Genomic DNA, 14,376 nt, shown 5'->3' with positions numbered 1-14,376 from the left:
AACAACCAAATGGCACCCTCCCCATAACTAAATTAACAAGCAGCATAATCTACTTTTCCTACATAAACTTCGGTGACAGCTGCATAAAAACTCAGTAATCCTGTTCATTTCAATGTGGCTTTGACAGAGGATTTCCCCTTGTGCAGCACTGTCATTCTTTCGCCTTTAATGGTGCCCAGAAACTGTCTCCTGAGGCAGCCACTTCACCTTAGCTCAGTACTAGGCATAGTAATAGTCAGAGAGCTGCAGAAGCAGGTCAGTTGCTCATACTTTTCTCCTTAAACAGCAGCTTCACAAAAGACAGGATAGTTTAAAATCTGTTTCAGTTTATGACCACCTACAGTGAACGGTCATGCATAGAAGCTGCTAGAATTGGCTGAAATGCCACCACTATCGCCACCACCTTGAAGGCAAAGGAGCAACATGGGAATGAATGCGAGTTGCAAGCAATGGACTTCGAAGTGCGTTTTTGCACAAATAAGCAATGGCCCCCTAGTGTTCCTACTGGTTCCTAAGAGCTACACATATCAGCCACAAGCATCAGGATGAGTTTTGTGCTTCCGTTCTTTTTCTCTTTAGGTGCATGCGTGGGATTTGCCATATCTAAAGAATGGCTGAAATGTACATTCAACACTAGTGCACACAAAATAGTTTGGAAAAGCCCTGTCTTGGAAAGCCAAGCCTACAAGCTTTACATGACTATTTAGGGTTTGGGGGGGAACACTCAGGACACCTCTGAGTCTCTCTCCTGTTGTGTATGTAAATATCTGTGAATGTTGTTACCATAGGATAGGAAGTAGAACAGAGGCATTTAAAAAATTAAATATAGTCATCATGCTTAAGTATGAAATGGGACGTACAAAAACATATTTGTAGCCCAGTTGTTATGTGCAGCTAAGCTGCTCTAGGTTAGGTAGCTTTTTTAAGACTTTTGGACAGATTCATGAAGGATTCTTTTGTAACTTTTTTTAAAAATCCACAATTAAGTAGCACTTCTCTGTTGAGAGTTCAGCAGGATTTCCTAGCAACATGCATTCCCTGCATATTGCAATCTTAGGCAATATTATCAAAAGTGGCTCAAATGAGTTATTTCTAAGCTAAACCAATTGATGCCCTCTTTATCTTGTTGTCATCTCTGTTGCAAGCTAGCACTATGGGTATCAAAACCCCAGTTGCAAGAAAATCTATCTCCCATGGGTTAGTAGCCTTCACAAAGCATCTCTAGAGATGCTTCTTTCACAGTCAGGTTGTTTTTCTTAAATGGATAATTGTGCACCATACGTCCAGTGAATAAACACCACAAACGAAACATATACTGTACGCAGATCTTTTTTATTCAGTTCCCACCCCCCTTTCTTTGCTCAATTGAAAACAGACTCTAAAAATATCTCACGGGCAACCAGGTGTGCAAGGTATCCATCAAAGGAAATAACAAAGATAAAATAACACCATGAAAAAAGTGCAAATTAATGGTTGTTGAGTATCATTAACTACCTCCTGCAGCAGTGGTATTTGATACTGAATTAGACTCTTCCCATTAAGGTGGGAATCACACTGTAGTTAACAGCAGATTGGGAAATTTGTGCTAATGTAGAACCTAATCCTAAATCTATTTGAAATGATTTTTTTTCAGGACTGTGGCCAGTGATTGCTGCATTATTTGCTGGAAAAGTTATGTGTAGTCTTTTCTTTCTTTCTTTTTTAAACATGTGTAATATATTAAGAGAAATGCACTTAGTAACTTTTGTAAAGTTGAAAGCACTTAAGCAAAATTGGCAGATGCAAGCATTTGGAATTGTAACGCACACAAAGCTTTATGCTTCTTTCAGGTTTAGGGAGTATATTATGAGCTTTCCGTTTTCAGAATATATGACATAAGAAAGGACCAACTCTGTTTTGTTCTACCTTTTTCTTAATAAAGAAGTCAGATAGCAAGATGTGTTTTGTTTGAGGCATTATATTTCTGTACCACAGGAGCTCTGTATTTTAGATTTCTCACCATTTCTCCATCCACTCATTTCCCTGCTCCCATCAGGAATGTGTTTGGGGACTCCCTTTTGCTTGTCTTCCTGACAGAGTTCTGATGGGGGAGAAGCAAGGCATCGGGAGGCTTCCACAGAGACTGGAAGGAGTATCCAATGTCTGAGGTTCCCTCTCCAATGCTGGATCTTCAGCACTTTTTGCCAACACAAAATAATTGTGCTGTGTATAAAACCCAAGATTTCCTTGATGCTATTCCATAGACAGGTCATTCCACCAGTTAATAATCTAGTCCATAGGTCATATACTGTATCTGTAGGCCAGTTCAGTCCACAGGCCTTTTGCCCAGTGTACCCTTACACCTAAAAGTAGGACCTAATTAACAACCAATACTACAGATTTTAGCTTGAATGTCTTGCTGCCAGGAACTAAGCTTCTGGAGCTTTTTTATCTTACGAAATGGGAGAAACCCCTCATTAAAAGATTGGGTTCCCAGTGATAATATAGCTTCTTAAATATCTCACGTATCTTGAAAACTCGTTAGTTACTATAGCTGAACTGAACTTGACAATACATAACAATCCAAGAGGGAGGCGGGCTCTATCCCACGTTTTCTCCCTGATGGTTCTTTTAAGAAACTACAGAGCACAGAAACCTAGTGCCTCTTCCCATTCTAGACTTCCTTATTCTGTTTACAGTCCCATTCCGAGCCACACTGTACTTGAAAGTCTGGGTTGTGCTTCTTGCATCTACTGAAGTGACCTGCTTCCAAAGCTTTTCCAGGCCCCGGCAAGACACTCAGGATGTCCTCTCACTCCCATGTCTCCCAATTAACACACAAACATTAGTAACGTCAACAGATTTATTGGAAACAAGATTAATAATGAATTAAAAAAGGCCATGGATTGGCCACAGAAGTGTAACATTGGCACAGCATAAGTACAATAGATCCTTCCATCCAAATCACTATCACCCCAGTGCACAACTGGATAACCAGGTATCAAACTGTGGGGAACTACAGCCACCTTCGTGAGCCAGGTGCATTCCTTATCAGTTCCACACCAAGGATAGGGCAAAATGCCTCTCTCTCTCTCAATGCGGATCTGCTCCGGTTCATAAAATCACCCACTGCCCGGCCAGCCTTCTGCCAACTATTGCTGCTGCAGCAGCAAGAAGCCTTCTAGGTGGAAACAGACTAAGCATGAGTGGGGGCCCATGCAGGTCTCATCGTTATGATCCAACTTGCAACGGTCCCTGTTGCATTTCCCCTGGTTGTAGCCCCAGCACACCCTGTGGGCCCTTTCAGACCAGCCCATTGGCCAGTCTGCTTGGTTTCGTCTTTGGCTGCATTTGGGGGGGCACAAAGACTAGCCACATCTCTGCTGAGAAGGTCCCAATGCATAACAGCATTCTTGGAAGCAGCCCTACAAAATGCCTCATCCTATGCAATTGCTGCCAACTCTCTGGCAAGGAACTTGGCACAGGGTAAATTAGCAAGGTGGCTGGTCATGTGCCAAACCTCACTCGGGGGTAGGCTATCGTGACCAGACCCGCATAGACAGCACACCCTACCAACCAATTTTGAAATGAACACTCCAGTTTGTTCTCACAGGGTTTTTTCTTTTCTGTCTCAGTGTCCCTATATTTCCTCCAAGCCTCCTTATCTGGGAGCAACAATGAAAAGACATCTACATAGTGCCCATCTAAGATATGTTCCCTTACCAACCTATGCAAGTGTAACTGCGGGGTGGGTGGGTTCTTTATCATCCCAAACGTTAAGGGAGTGTGGACCAGTCTTCTCCCTCACCTCTTTGTCTAACTGGTTGCCTGCCCATCTTCTTGCTCCTTCGCAAAGCCCAATGGGGCAGACCACGGACTCTAGCACCTCTAAGTGCTGTTGGTATTATCATTCCTCCAACTTCTTCTTCCTGTGTTCCCCTGCCTTTGGCCAACGTTCCGATGAGGTATCAGGGTTGGAATCTGAGGAAGAGACAGATTCTGTCTTCCAGGTTGCTGCATTGGCTCCTGGTGCTTTTAGGGTTGCCCCACCTCCTCTGCAGTCTTTGAACTAGGTTGTGAGGAATCCCCCCCAGGCTGTTGAACCAGTTGGGAACTCAGATGCTCGGCTCTCTGGACTAAGGCAGCTAAGGTGCCAGAGAGCCCCCTCATGAACCTCTCATCATATAGAGGCGGGGGGGGGGGGGGAAGGACCCTTGCTGAGTGGCAGCAGCACTCCCTGTCACCTGCAGGCACCGGGCAGGCCTCCTTCCCTCCAACGCCTGACCCGCCAGTGGTCCATTGCCATGGGGCAAAGGCTTCCCACGTTTTTCTACCCCTAATCACATAGCTCCTGGTCATTGGATGGGAAGACCCACCAGCAGCCTGCTTGCCTCTAGGAGGGGCCATGTCAGCCAAACTTAACAGATGGGTGGGGAGACACATATATAGTATGTGGGTTTGTGGTTATGGCGGGGGTGGGGGCAAGAATCCACAGTTCGGCTCTGTGTGTGTGTCTGTGTGTGTGTGTGTGTGTGAGAGAGAGAGTGAGAGAGAGAGAGAGAAATCTACCATCCGACCCCTTCACTCTTATCTACAAAGCTATTCTCCGTACTGTTGTCGTTTTCCTTCTCTTTTCTCCCTGCTTTTTACGAACTGTCAGCTGCCCGGGAGGCCACCGCCGGGCCCTACACTCGACCCACGCAGTCTTCGCCCACACACGGCCTCGCCTTCTTCCCGGCGGTTGTCACTGAGTTACTACCGCCTGCCGGAGCCACCGGCACCACGGTTGGAGCCGAGACCAACGCTACCGCCAGAGCAGGAGCCGCCGCCGCGCCCCCCCCCCCCAAATCCTCCAAAGAAGCCTCCTCCGCCGCCGCCGACCCCCCCAATTAGTTGGACTTCGAAGCCCTAAAGGCCGGAGCCTCCGCGGTGAAGCACCCGCCATCTTGAGAAATAATCCACGTGGCGGCCGCTGGAGAAAGAGCGCCGAGAAAGCTTCTCAAGTCTTGAGCCTCATCCGGCTGCCCTCCCGGGATTGGACGACCAGCACCGCTTCCCTCTCCCCCCACCGGAACTCCTCCCGCGCAAAGGCCGCCGGGAGGAGGAGGAGGACTTTCGGGCCCCGGATGTCGCTCCGTTCTCCGCCTCGCCGGGAAGCAAAGCCCTCTTTTCCCCTCCTAGAGGTAACACTTAGACGCAACGGTCGTCTCCAGAATACTGTACTTTTTTAAAAAAATGCTTCCAAACAGCAAAGTCAGGTTTTTGTTTGCCTTTGGAGGGACGGACTCGGCTCTGGAGGACCAAGGCCACAGGAGACTCCTTTTCCGCTCTAGGACTTCGGTTCACTCCTATCACTATGCCGCGGCAGGTGCCAGTCCCGAAGCTCTTCCGCCCTTTTCATAAGAGCTTCCGGTTTCTTGTCTCCAGGGCTGGTGTGCCGTTTCTTCGTAGTCCTATATTTTGCTGTAATCATCCTCGCACTGCGGAGCAGGAAGGGCCCATAAGGATCGTCGAGCCGAGTCCCTCTCAAGAAGACACGGTGAGGGAACTGAACCTCCAATCCAGATACCTCAGCCACTGAGCCATCGAGCGGCGCGTTCGAGTCAGACGTCGAAGAAAGGGCCGAGCATCCCAGCCGAGAAGGTAATGGCTGCCGGAAGGAAAGCCGATGCCTCTTTTATCCCCACAGTACATTTCTGCGTCGGCCGAATGGAAAGGACTACTTGCCGGCCGCTAAGGTTACTATCCTTTGATCTGGTGGCAAAAGCTTTTCGCGGAAAAAGGTTCTCCAAAAAGCCTGGACTTCCCGGTGAAACGGGCTGGCAGGTGCTTCAGATAATAAGAAGAATGAGGAGGAGGAGGAGGAGGAAATATGTTTCCTCGCCCCACATAGTGTGCAATTACTTTTTTTTTTTAATTTCCTCTTAGAACATGCGACTGCAGCTATCGGTTTAAGCGGGGCTGTTGAGAATGACATTTTTTTTAAACTAGAACTACTAGCTTGGGCGGCAGATTGTTGAAAAGTATTCCTACTTCGGTATTCTAGATACTGGAAACAAACCAGAAGGGGACACTGTCGTTCACACACCTGGGCTGCCTTATTCCAAGACTGCAGGGCCTAGAGAGGGAGGCACCTCACTGGACTGTGGTGTTGCAGGTGAAACAGACTGCAACAAAGATTCGGCCTTAAAAGTTTGGCGATAACAGTTTTTATCAGATGTAGTAGAGTTTTAATTCAAGTGGTAAATAATACAGCACAGTACTTATATACGATCCAGCCAATTCTGATTTACAGCAACTCTTTTGACTGTTTTCTAAGTAGAACATACTCCAAAGCACTTTCCCATTTTCTGGGATTGGAGGGGGGCAAGTTGCCCAAGACTGAGGCAATCTGGCTCTTGTCCTTGGAGGCCCAGTGAGAAACATCTCTAGCTTCACAGCCAGACCCCTGACCTGGGTAGCTTCTGTTATCTATGGCCACTGTGATAGTTCATTGTTGCCACTCCCCAATGAGTTTCTATTGCCTAGTGGCAATTTGAACCCTGGTCTCTTGACTCCTTCTCCAACAGTTGATCTGTTACATCACAGTGGCTCTTATGAATCCAATCTAGGTCCGGTAGGTCCCCTGTATAAAAGCAGAATGTAATGAAGGGTCTTGCCTGTTCCAAAACCATTGGTGATTCCCACTAACTCGACAACCTACTATCTTGCTGGATTGTCAGTGTTACGGTTCTTCAAAGAAGGGATATTTATTAATTATATTTCTATTCCAAATTTCTACCACTGAGCTCCAAATGGCATACACAGCTCTCCTCTCCCCAAATTCATTCTCACAACCATGCTGGGAGTTTGGTCATATTGGAAGACTGACTAGCCTGTTTGCCATTGTATGCAGTCACAGTGCAGACCAAGGTGTTTTGCATCTCAGTTTGAAAGGATAGAATCACATATATTTAAATTAAGGAGCTAATAGTCAAGAAAAAGAATAGAAAATGTGTGTTAATTATTGTGTCATAATTCTGATTGTCTTGTTTTAGTTCATGTCTTACATTATACAGTATGTCTGTTTTTTTGTTACTGGTTTTTATTGATTATGACTCTGGTATCCATAATAAGAAATATTTTAATTTTTAATAGAATATATTTTAAATCAAATTGCTAATACATTTTAATATCTATTCATACATTTTTGCAAACATGTTGCACTATGTACAGAATAATATTTCACTTGAAATAGTATGTGAAGAATATTATTTTACATGAAACACTACCTTTTTATCCAGCACAATGTCTCAAAATCAGAAGGACCTGGTTGGTCTGGGTCGGCTTGAATATCTGCAAGCCTTAGTCACTGAATTCCAGGTGACAGAGAGCTCTGGTAAGTACCATTTATTGGTCACTTGTTGCCTTTGCACTGCATTAAATGGACATGCCTCTACTAACTCCTTTCTTCGTTTCAAGAGCTGTTTTGTTATGTTGCAGACGCCAAGGAGCAGGTGCTGGCCAATCTAGCTAACTTTGCTTATGACCCCAAGAACTATGAGTATTTCCGGCAGCTCAAAATTTTGGACCTCTTTCTAGACATGCTCACCGAGGACAATGAGACCCTTGTGGAGTTTGCACTGGGTAAAGAATGCATTTAAAGTTATTTGTAACATGAATTAAGAATGAATTTCAAACATTGTTGGGACACAGGGAACTGTAGATCCTTACGTAAGTAATCACAAGATTGTAGTCTGAGAACTATCTTGCATCAGCTGTGGACTCACAAAATGGCCTCCTTTAAGCCTCCCCTTTGCCTTTGATTCTCCCATTTAATACAGTGTGAATATAGTGTTAGGCATGTGTAAGGACTACTGAGATAATTTGTGTGAAACATATTCAGCACAAAAGCACCATATGTAATGTTATAATTGAAATCTACCTACTTGACCAAAGCAAAATAATGTCTTTATAACTGGGGGAAAACTACTTATCTACGTATTAAGCTAAAATAATATTCTAGGAGTGGAACAGGTATTAGTCTTCTTGAAAAAAAAAAGAGACCCTGAAATAAGCACATTGATCTCCACACTGTGGAAAAAACTGATTGCTTTATCATTGTTGTATTATTTGGTGACACTGGCCCAAACCCTATTGTGAAATACCACATAGGTAAGATGACTTGACAAACAGCTTTTCCAATTTTTGCCTGTTTGTCATGTGACAAAGAATACAACTAGGGGCATTGATGTAAAGTGGAGTGTCTCACGTGTTGAGGCTGCTGAATGCTTTCAATGAAAAAAAAGGACTTATGTGGATGAAAACAAGGGTGATTATTGTAAAACTAGCTTCTTGTATAAACAAAAGTCTAGCCACTGAATGTTGCATTTTGAAACAGTATTCAAGGAGGCAGCTCCACAGTAATATAATAATAATCTAAACAGGATTAAGGCACTTCGTTACTGTTTTGTGCTTATTCCAGCGCGCCACTGTCCGGACTCTGTAGCATGAGAGCTTTTCTTGTATGAGGGATTGTTTTCATAGCCAGCATTAATATTAACTGTTTGATCCTCTGGATGTTTACTGTGAATCCAATGGGTATGAACTCCTATTAAGTACTTTTAGGACCGGAGATTAAGAGGAAGCAATAGTGTTTTTATGTAGATGTAAAACTCAGATGAATGTAGAAGCCACTTCTTTGCACTTGCATGCTGAAGATCTGAGCATATAGAGGAAAGAATTAAAGAATCAAGATGTCGTAAAATTACTTGAGATGTAAAGATGACACCGTTAATGAGACAATGAGAAACGCTGGTAGTAGCTTTACTGTCTCATTCTCCCGTTCTTATTTTAGGTGGCCTTTGCAATCTATGTCTGGATAAAATCAACAAAGACTACATCTTGGAGGCAGACGGGGTCACTGCTGTAGTCAACTGCCTCTCCAGCTCCAATGAGGAGACTGTGCTGTCTGCAGTTACTACCCTGATGTACTTGATCACTCCCCAGTCTCGGCAGCAGATCACAGCTCTTCCTGTGGTCGAGTGCATGCAGAGGTTCTCCCTGTCAGCCAACAGGAGGCTACGGAATCTGGCAACTGTCTTCCTTGAAGATTATTGCACCCCTCTGCGGGTGGAGGAGGCCAGGAACCGGACCGGGCACACTGCCGTAGGGATCCCGTTGCCCAAGGAGTAGTGCCTCAAAACAGGCAGACTTTCCTGGCAAATGCAGTCCCAGGCCTTCCTGTTGACAGAGCCAGTTATAAAGTGAGATCATGCCAAAATGGTGCTTTGAAGAGCGACTGCGGGGGAATTTGGAACTGACCATTAAGAGTCAGAATTAGTCGCTCCACACATTTGGGACCCAAGTGCTTTTCAACCCAGAGGTACTGTTGGGTGAACGAAAGGAGTACAGTATTAGAAGGAAAGAATCATCTTCAGGAAATTCATCTCCACTAGAGAGTATCTGATGGAATACAGGAATTAGAAGGGAGGATCAGCGCAACTCCACAGCTGATGGTACTCTAAAATATATTCCAAAGATGTTCACAAGGCATTTACTCCTATTGCAAACCATTCAGGCTGCAACTCTTCATACAGTGACTTGGGAAGAAGCCCTCGCGAACATACTGAATAAGAACGCAGGGAACTACAGTGCTGATCTATCTCTTAGAACAGGTCTGGGTGGCAGATCCTTTAAGATTCTGGAGAGCTCTAGCTCATGCACAGAGGAACACACATTCCTTCACCTTCATTTCTAACCTCCACAGGATTGTGACACACCTGCGGCTCCCTCCTTTGTTGCCTTGGCTTCTGGGCTCTTTTCCCCCTCTACGCTTTCTTCTGATAGCTCCTGGCAGCTATTTGCTGTTATTAGCACATTAACTACAACACAGCTTTATCCCAATACATTGAATTGGAAGATTCCATATGCATTAAAATAATAAATACAAAACCAAGTTGCAGCTTCATGAAGCTATGTTTAGTAGTAGCATATTAATATAGAATATTTTATGCATTTTATTTTATTTGTTTTACCTTATCCCTCATTTAGTGGATAAGCCACCACTATCAGAAGCTTCCAAAAAAAGACATGAATATACAAACAAAAGTTTAGAATGAACATATAGACTCCAAAACCCCTCATAAAAACCTCCAGTCTAGCAAATATTCCAAGACTCAAAATGGTGAAATGTGGGCCCACGTAAGATAACTACAAAGTTTAATATTTCACTTACAAAGGGGTAAAGCTTGTAAAGGCCAGGTTTTAATTTGCTTTTAAATTTATGTCTTTGTTAAAACATTAAAAAAATTATAGCTTAGAAATATATGTAAAATATAACATAACTCATAGTGCTTAGACATTTGGTATTTGTCATTCACGTTCCTGACTTATTGATAGACACATTTTTTCTCTAGTAAACAATTTTGGAGTACCCAGATTTGGCAGATGCAAAGGGAGGAGAAAACTCCATAGATTTATTGGATGGTAAGGAGAGAACTGCTGTTAATCAGCACAGCTACAAAAATTTCCACCCTCTAGAACTCACCACTCTTTCATATTTACAATCATGTGCATTTGCTTTGCAGATACTGTACCCTGGACTGCTAGAAAAACAGACAAGTAGCTCCTAGATCAAATCAAGCCAGAACTTTCTCTGGAGGCAAATATAATGAAACAGGGGGCTGCCATAACTTGAGCACATCACCCAAAAAGTAAGATTCACTGGAAAAGACAATAATGCTGGGAAGAGCTGAAAGCAGCAGGAAAAGTGGAAGACAAAAGAAATATGAGATGGATTGAGTTTACAAGAGCTGGGCAGGGCTGTCGAGGACAGGACATTTTGGAGATCACTTGTTTGTAGGGTCACCATAAGTTGGAGGCAACTTGAAAGTGCATAGCAACAACATTTACTATAAAGTTTTAGCCCAGGCTGAAACAGCAATTTCTCAACAAATAAATCCCTGGCTAGAGCTGGACTTAGCTAGCATTTGATTTACTTTTAATCTTCCCTGTAAAGGAAAGCTGGGTTAAGATTGCCGAGAAGATAAAGTAATTTGTGTAAAAAGAGGCTGCTAGACATTCTCAAATGATCACAGCAAACTATGCTGTATGACTGAATGGGGTGTTTCTGTCATGGCTGTAGTGTGTGTTCTGAATTATGTGCTGTCACATTGGTTCCAACTTATAACCATAGTAAGATTTCCGTGATATGTGAGATATTTAAGAAATTATTTTACCAACGTTGACACTGACACACACACTCCCACACACACTCGCCTATGAATTTCCATGGCCAAGCAGGGATTTGAATCTACGTCTCTTGGTCCTAGTTTGACACTCTATCCACTATTAACCAGGCATGTTCTAAGATGTCATGTCGAAGCACTTTTGGAACCACAACAGAAGGTGTCTACCTCCAGACTACATCAAATGGAAAGTTCTTTAACCTCTCTAAATTGAGACCAAAGACCAAAATCCAGCTGAAATACATGCGAGACTTCCTCTTTGCCAGTGATGCAGCTGTTGCCATTCTGCTGAAGACCTCCAACAACTCATGAATCATTTTAGTAAGGCCTGTCGAGACTTTGGATTACCAGTCAGCCTGAAGAAAACACAAGTCATGGGCCACAGTGTGGATTTACCTCCCTTTGTTACCATCCCTACACAAGAACTGGAGGTTGTTCATGACTTTATGTACCTTGGCTCAACGATCTCTGACACCCTCTATATGTCGAGATAAACACATTGGCAAAGCAGCTACCATGTTCTCTAGACTCACAAAGAGAGTATGGCTTAATAAGAAGCTGATGGCATATACCAAGATCCAGGTCTATAGAGTCTGTGTCCTGAGCACACTCCTGTACTGCAGTGAGTCATGGACCCTTCATGCACGGCAGGGGAGGAAGCTGAACACGTTCCATATGTGTTGTCTCCGATGCATTTTGGTATCACCTGGCAGGACAATGTTCCAAATTCCTAGAACGAGCTGGAATTTTTAATCCACCTTGCCTCCCCATAGCATTTCCTACCTGTTCCCCTGACTGCATATTTTAAAAAGTGAGATAAAAAATATTAAAGTGAGCCTGAGATAATACAAAGCAAAATATCGCCTTACATTTCTTTGTCCCTCATACTTGGATTGTGTTGAAGTCGGCATTTTGTCAGACTGTGTGTGATATAGGTGAGTGAGATAGAGGGCAGGAGGACACCCTATCCTGCTTGATTGCTGTCTACCCTGGAAGGCGAGTAAGAAACACAGACACAAGAGAGCAGAGAGGTGAAGCAGAATGTGGAGGAGTCACCTTTTGGGAAACCAGAACAAAAGTCAGGAATAGGAAAGAAAGGAGAGAGGGAGGAAGCGACTATTAGGAGGGAGAAGAGTGGGAAAAGAAGAGAAGGGAAAGTTGGGAAAAACAGACAAGGAGAGCATATAAAGAGGAAACAAGCAGAGCAGGGAGGCAGAAGCCAGATTAGATGAGGCAAGGAGAAAGCTATTACCAGAAGGCTGGGAATGTGTATGGGTGGAAAATCCATGGACCCACACGTGAGAACAGTTAAGGATTTGGGTGGTGCCGAAAAATAAGAGAGCTAAGAGAGAAATGAGAGACAGGGGCATGGAAGACACAGTCAACTCATGAGAGATGTCTTCCATGAAGTGGTGAGGCTAAGCATCTACAGAGACCAACCCAAGAAGGAGAGAGCTGGGGAGAAGAGGAGCTACCCGTTGCCCATGCCAATACAGGGAGACCCCTTTGAACTCATGACCCTCTTTGAGGACGGGGCTCCCAAGAACTTGGGGACTATAGAGAACCTCTGTTCTGAAGCTCAGGCCTGCTTTGTACCTAACCTTAGGCAGATTTCTTTTTGTCTTAGTTTGCCTTTTGGACAAACTCTGTGTCTTATTAGTCACATGCACTATAGCAACCATTTTCTGAATGGGCAATCAGCCACTATCCCATGGCAGCCATTTTTTGAACCTACCCCCCCACCTCCAATCTCAAGTATGTCTACAAACCAGAAGTGCATGGAGACCTGTTAATTAGCAGCTGGAGAACTGACGAGGCACATGGAAAGAAACACTGTCTAGGGCAGCACACTACCTTTGCCTTTGTTCCAGGGCTCAAGGCTTTCACTGGCAGACGTCCCCAAACTGGTTGCCCTCTTATATTTTACGAGCATCCTGAAAAATCATACTAGGGCTTATTTTCAGGTTAGGTCTTATTTTGGGGGAAACAGGATATCCTCCATTTACTTTAAATCTCTACAAAGGCTCCCAATCACATTCTGAGGAACACACCGATGTTCACTATGTTGAATTCCTCCCTCTCATTTAGAGGTGCCAGTTTGGATACAGTTCAGTTGGGGTGCTCTCGGTTTGGTCTTGAATGTGGTTAGAACTATTCCTCAGCTTGGGTATGTACAGGCACTCCTCACTTAACAAATGAGTTCTGTTCTTACTACTCGTTAAGCAAATTGGTTGATAAGCGAGGAGCTTAAAGACAAAAGCAGGAAGGAGCTGGAGTCAGAGCCAGCTGGAAGAGCAGCCACCGCCATGTTGCCACCAGCTTGGTGGAAAAAAAAAAAACCAAAACTTCTACGTTGCTCCTGGCTGGTTTGAGAACCACAAGGGGTGAGCGGCCCACTTTGGGAAGCTTGGGCATTGGTCCTGGCTGGTTTGGCAGCAGAATGAGACAAAAACTGAGAAAGGGGATTCCCTGCACTTGGAGGACTGGTTGCAAGTTAAACAAGTTGGCAATTAAGCGAGGAGTGGCTGTATGCCAACTGCACCAGTTCCTCCAAGACAACCAATATGGCCATGGTGACCCATCCTTGAGTTACGTCATGTTTCTGGACTACGATGCACTCTACATGGGGCTGCTTTGGAAATCATCCCAAAAAAGTCAGCTGTGTCAATACAACTTTTAAAGCCCTAAATGCCTTGTGACTAGGATACCTCTACTGAACAGAAGATGATTCTTCTCCAGTATACATCTATTTGCTCCATAAGATTGTCTGAACCAGATGTTTTGCATTTGTAACATGCAAGTGATGTTTGGCTGGGATGCATGAGGGGGGCTTTTCTGCTGCCATTCCTAGAATGTGGAGCTCTCTCTCATGGAAAGCCACCTCTTTTCCCTTTTTGATGGACTTTCTTTCACTGCATGGAAAACCATACCTAAACATTCACACTGCATGCAACAGATTTCAGGTTTGATCCAACATTGTCAACAAGTGGATCTTGTGCTTGGCATCCCTTAATGTACATAACAATCAAACATTAATATGTTTAATTATAAAATTCTCAATAATTATCTTCCCTTCCCCAACTCTTGATCTGTTTAAAGTTCTTTAGTACATCATGATTTTGATTATTCTTCTGGAAGGCCCTAGTCAGCTGCAAACCAAAATATTAGA

General features: G+C 44.0%; 1 protein-coding gene across 7 annotated transcripts in view; it reads left to right on the top strand.

Moving 5' to 3' along the window:
- The window catches only part of LOC110085823 (armadillo repeat-containing protein 7-like), a 65,392-nt gene extending 52,985 nt beyond the window's left edge, over positions 1 to 12,407 (top strand). Inside the window, exons 1-6 of one of the 7 annotated variants that reach the window (XR_013542030.1) lie at positions 5,362 to 5,622; positions 7,263 to 7,357; positions 7,462 to 7,605; positions 8,816 to 9,476; positions 10,377 to 10,446; positions 10,548 to 12,065. Coding sequence is in view for 4 of the 7 variants with exons in the window: in XM_078386059.1 (XP_078242185.1) it covers positions 5,689 to 5,717; positions 7,263 to 7,357; positions 7,462 to 7,605; positions 8,816 to 9,153 (606 nt within the window). In the remaining 3 variants the exon portion in view is untranslated. Of the gene's footprint in view, positions 1 to 5,162; positions 5,623 to 5,673; positions 5,718 to 6,025; positions 6,137 to 7,262; positions 7,358 to 7,461; positions 7,606 to 8,815 lie in introns of those variants that run through there. The other 6 variants (XR_013542029.1, XM_020806320.3, XR_013542028.1 and 3 more) reach the window with 6 other exon arrangements.
- The last annotated feature ends 1,969 nt before the right edge of the window (positions 12,408 to 14,376 follow it).

This window comes from Pogona vitticeps, chromosome 2 (assembly GCF_051106095.1).
Source record: "Pogona vitticeps strain Pit_001003342236 chromosome 2, PviZW2.1, whole genome shotgun sequence".
Lineage (NCBI taxonomy): Eukaryota > Metazoa > Chordata > Lepidosauria > Squamata > Agamidae > Pogona > Pogona vitticeps.
Note: the sequence above shows the minus strand (reverse complement) of the source record. Positions and strands in the feature narration are given on the sequence as shown.